General features: G+C 54.8%; 2 protein-coding genes across 3 annotated transcripts; one reads left to right on the plus strand and one right to left on the minus strand.

Annotated features, from left to right (window-relative positions):
- Window positions 1-544: 544 nt before the first annotated feature.
- Window positions 545-3161, plus strand: KVP17_002652 (uncharacterized protein; the record flags this gene model as incomplete). Of its 2 annotated transcripts, XM_068519115.1 has the most annotated exons (3): window positions 603-922; window positions 962-1367; window positions 1396-3161. In XM_068519115.1, coding segments are annotated over 3 exons (2492 nt in total), but the record flags the coding sequence as incomplete, so codon positions are not given. The 2 variants fall into 2 exon arrangements, with proteins under 2 accessions (XP_068377908.1, XP_068377909.1); XM_068519114.1 differs by having other exon boundaries at window positions 545-922; window positions 962-1420.
- A 275-nt stretch (window positions 3162-3436) lies between these two features.
- KVP17_002653 (uncharacterized protein) lies at window positions 3437-4819 on the minus strand (the record flags this gene model as incomplete). Its single annotated transcript, XM_068519118.1, has 1 exon — window positions 3437-4819. The coding sequence occupies one exon, from the start codon at window positions 4817-4819 to the stop codon at window positions 3437-3439; it is 1383 nt and encodes a 460-aa protein (XP_068377910.1).
- Between the last annotated feature and the right edge of the window lie 243 nt (window positions 4820-5062).

Below are 5062 nucleotides of genomic sequence, written 5' to 3' on the forward strand. Positions count from 1 at the left end.
CAAGGTGGTGACTCACTACGGGTGAAGATGCCTGAAGCTCTCAATGTTGTCAACCAAAATTTGTAGCTTGATCTGGGATCCAGATCTCTTCTGCGCTGCCTCAGGCCATGGAGACTATGGCGTTGCGTTCGGTCAAGTCCAGACTAGCTGTTATCACTCCAAGAGGCCGGCGCCTTGAGTAGCATCCTTTTATTCATTCTTCTCGGCTTAGAGGTATGCGATCCTTGCGTACGGAGTCGAAGACCGCCTGGATGTCTAGGGATGCAGGCGTCGACTAGCCTAATTGCTACTGTCGTTGATCTTTTCGTCTTACTCGCCTTGGTGCATCCTCTTGTCTGGAGACTTAGCAGTTTGTGGAAGAAGACCCAGCTCTTGTCCGGTCCCCCTGCTGCGCACTCAGCTCGACATACTGCGACCAGGCCCACAGGGATCTCAACGCAAGCGATGCCCTGCATGATAGTTCCCGCAAGGGAACTGGGCGAGGTTCACAGGCAATGCACCTCCGTCGAATTCGTGTGCGATTCACCTCCTCTCGCAATCGTAGATGAGCTTCAGGTTGCGTGGGGTACTAGCAGCGGTCGCTTGTTGGGCGAGGTTCACAGTCCAGGTGTCTTACGACTCTAGTGCCGCCTTTGTCTCACCGTACGAGGACCCGGTGTACTTTACGGGGCTGCCAACCACTGACATCGCTACTGCAGTCGCTGTTCCGGTGTCTGAGACCGCGGTGCGAGTGGTGAAGCTGCGAGCTGCCGGTGGATGTCCCGTAGTCGATCTGAACAGCAGCGCTGCAATCCCCTTACTGATTGGAGCCGCTGGAGGATGGATGGGAGGAGATCTTCCAAACGCCACGCAGAACGCTGTCTTATTCGCCAAGTACGAAATACCGTCCTCGCAAGTAAACCTCGCAGGGGGTAATTCACCAGTGAGAATCGTGAGTATAATCCTCCTCTCTTAACTCCAGCTTCTCAATCTAACGGATCCTTCAGGTGCCAACGGCGACATCCTCGTTTTTGAAGCACCGCCTGTCATCGTCGCCCAAGTACAGTACCGAGACGACGACTTTCACGTGGCGGCCTTCAACGAACCCCTTTACGATGTCAAGATCTTCGACGTCACTCGGACGAGTGCGGACGTCGGCATTTTCGCCAGCAGTGGGTCACCGCAGAGAGATACAATCGTCGTAGGTCTAATGGCTTTCGTGTCTGGAAATGTTGACTGGACTCCTGTTCTTCGTTCATCAGCGATCGTCGCTGAGTCCGAGTCCTTACCCTATTATCTTCCCTCGGCAAATCACGCTGGAAATTGTGCCAATCCTCTGCTCTTTGCCAGCAACGTGGAATCGGACGGCGCTGTTGCGTCATATCAAAGTGAGCGTGGTTTCCCGTTCAAACCCAGCCTTGCAGGCCGCGTGCGGACCTGAATTGACAACTACCACTACATCGACTACAACTACATCGACTACATCAACTACCACTTTTCTGCCTACCGTAGTGGCGGCGGTACCTTCAGTCTGCTGGTTGTCGAACGTCGACATCGTCGGAGAGGCCATCAGAGCTGTGAACGTCTATAACGTCCAAACGTGCGTTCACCACTGCCTTCTGGCAGGGAACGAGGGCTGCACCGTCGTGACCTACGCTGCCGGACTCTGCTGGCTCAAGCGCTCTGACAACGGATACAGGAGCTATTCTGGCAGAACCTCAGTCCGGATGTCGTGCATGAGGGGCAATGCCCCCGTTCGGCTGCTGGAAGGACGCCCGCTACCGCAGCCCAGCCCAGAGGTAGATTCTGAGTGTATTATCGAGAACACGGCTTTCCTTTTTCACGAGGTGCGGACGGTAGAGGCGTCGGACATAGATGCGTGTGTTGCTCAATGTTTCCTTGCGGAAGATGACGGATGTGCATTTGTCACCTGGGTTCCCTCAAGCAACAATTGCAGTCTGAGCACATCTGATGGAGGAGCCACCGCAATGCCCAACCACTTCTCCGTCAGGCTTTCCTGTGCTGGAGCGGCGCTAAGACAGCTCGTTGACTGGGACAGGAGCTGCGTACTGTTCAACTACTTCTTTTACGGCAATAACTACTCGTCTTTCACCAGGCAGACCTTGGACTCGTGTCTCGCTCAATGTGCCGCCGTCTCGGCGTGTCACCACATCGGCTTCAATCCCTATGATGGCTATTGCTGGCTGAAGACCAGTGACCTTGGCGCAGGATATCACTCCAGTCTCTACGCCGTAAGGATGTCATGTGCATACTGGTGGCTATATGCGACGACGACGACAACGACGTTCTGGCCACTGGACACCTCATGCATCGTATACGACACAGAATTCGTCGGTGTAGACATTCGTCGAGTTTTCACCAATAATCTTCGGGACTGCGCCTACGCTTGCACCAATGCCCGTCACGAGGGGTGCGCCTCGTGCACCTGGATCAGCTGGACTCGCGAATGCTATTTAAAGCGTGCAGGTGCCTCGTACGAGCCTGCTTTGGGAAAGGACTCCGTTCGAATGGCTTGCGCTCATAATGAGCCGCAGACGCCATCACCACCAACTACGACCAGCACAACGACCAGTACAAGTACGACCAGTACGACCAGTACGACCACCACGACCACCACGACCACTGAGACCAGCACACGGCGTACCATCTCCAGAACGTGGTGCTCCGAAGTCAGTCTCTTCCAAGTGTCATGCCTTCGCAACCAGGAGCAACTTGTTCAGCGGAAAGCCAATCTCGTCGTGTTTCAGCCCTCCCTCTGTCAGGTGGAGACGAGAGCGAGTCTTTTCTCCGCAGAGACTCCTGTGAGTGCTGCCGTCCAGGACAACGACGGCACGATTCCGTTTGTGTGGCTCACCACGATTGGCATATCAGGGTGCATCCTCGGCCTTGCCACGGCGGTAGGTTGCTTGCACTTCAGACGGTTGCGGCAATCAGCAGAAATTGGCCAGAAAAAGCGACTCAACGAACAGCTGTGGAAGAGATGGCTTCGACATTCGGGAACCTCACCAGGGTCTCCAGGGGGTTATGCGTCTCTGGCGGGAGCCTCACCAGGGGGCACTGCCTCTCTGGCGGGAGCCTCACCAGGGGGCACTGCCTCTCTGGCGGGAACTTCCTCAGGGGGTATTGCATCCCCTAGGGGAGCCTCTGCCTACCTAAATTAACCTCGAACCTCCCTGCTGTTTCACACAGGGTGTCCTTTTAAAACAGCGGATTCCACTGCACGACCTCCCATCTAAGTTTGGCCACCTACTGGAGGCCGAACTACAAGCATTCAGCTCACGACAGCGGAGACAAAAGTGTTCGCTGTATCAGACACGGTAACCGCGTCGGCGGTGACTGCTACGAGTAATCAGTCGTATCAAAGAATAATCAAGAATAATCAGTCGTCAATGTAAACATTGGCAATCAAACGATCAGGCATCAAAGCGCCGACGCATCAGTTATTCGCGACATGATGCGCAACAAACTGCAGCACCTCGCTGTTCCAACCAGCGGGCGGCTTCTGGGCTAGGGTCTGCCGGAAGGGGTGCTGCGCCAGGGATCGCAACAGAGTCCAGAGGTAGTCTACCGTCTTGCCCTGCAGAAGAGAGTAGATCTGGTCAAGCTCAGGTGCATCTGTCTGCTGCTTGCAGTACGTCATGTCCACTTGGCACACCGACATCGCCAGCCATTGGATCAAAAACTTCATTGCTTCGTTGCCTCCGAAAGCGCCACAGCCGTATTTGCCGGTGTGAGCGACTGCGTCAGTGTCCTCCACGACGTTAGCTCCGAAACCACTGACGAGTTTGTGGATCTCTCGGCGTATCAATGGCATGTCGAACTGCGTCAATAAAGGAGTGTTGACAGGTTGGACTTGGGTGTAGTCCGTCTGGTTTTTGGCGAAGCTCTTGGCATCTGTCGCGACCAAGATTCGCGGCTTCTGGAAGGAGTCTTGTTGGCCTTGTAGGAATTGGAATTGCTTATTGAAATGGGGGACCTGTGAGTACTGTCTGTGTCCTTTACTGATAATGGTAGTGGTATCATCCATTACTGGGTACAACCGTCGAGGAATGAGGGACTCCGGATGCTGGGCGACATAAGACTCCTCCTGGACGCACCCAGAGCCCAGAACCCCACCTCCGTAGTGCATGTTGGCAAAGTCGTGGTGCAGACCACCCTCATTGTCTTCAATCAATGTCGTTTGGAAGGCCACAGCTCCGAGGGGGGAATTGGCTTGCTGCTGGAGGTAGTTCATACTGATATCAATGTTGGACCGTTGACTGAACTCAACGGTTTCTGTGGCTTCTTGACTGTCGAAGTTCAGGCCTCTGCTGATGTAGTTTACGAAGCACTTGGCTTTCTCCTTCCTGTTGGTGACACCCTTGGGATGGAGTTTGCCCTTCGGTATGCGGTACAGGCCGTTGAAATTCAGCAGCTGCCCCTGTGCGTCCGGAAGCAGGTCGATTCGGAAGACAGCTGCTACTATTATAGCGAGACACTGAAGTCGAGACATTCCTAGGTGGGAGTCAATTCGGATTGCTCCCTGCATTTCTAGAGACGAAGGCTGGCCACTGGACAGATCCGCTTTGTACATTATGGTGTGGTCCCGTATGAGCTGTTGCATTGCCGCGTCGTCATTGGGATCCAATCCGATCAAAACCGCTGGGTTCTGTGGGTCCGGGAATAGGTACGGTATGTATCTAATCAGAGTCCCTAGCTTCTTCAAGTCCGACTTGGTAAGGTAGTGAAGAGGCAGGTCTACGTAGTGCGGCACCTTGTCCGCCTGCAGGTCGTTCACCAGGTTCCCCACGACGTTAAGCCAGTTGCCCTTGTTAACCATTTTCGGCTGCTTGAAGTACGTGACAGCACGAAAGGGACCCAGTGGAAGCGGATTCTGACTCGCATCAAATGAATGCCGGACGCCAACTCCGTTGGTGAATCCGTGGAAAGCTGCATTGGGGCGAATCGTCGCTGCGGGGGCTGGCTCGTATGCACATCTCCGCGCCCCCGAGACTAGGCAGGAGCTCGTATGCCGTCTTCGGCGTGAAAAGAAGCGGGGGGGGGGGGGGGGGGGGGGGGGGGG

This window comes from the organism of the source record quoted next (assembly GCF_019968985.1).
Source record: "MAG: Porospora cf. gigantea B chromosome Unknown PgB_NODE_1695_length_5062_cov_122.519, whole genome shotgun sequence".
Classification (NCBI taxonomy): domain Eukaryota; phylum Apicomplexa; class Conoidasida; order Eugregarinorida; family Porosporidae; genus Porospora; species Porospora cf. gigantea B.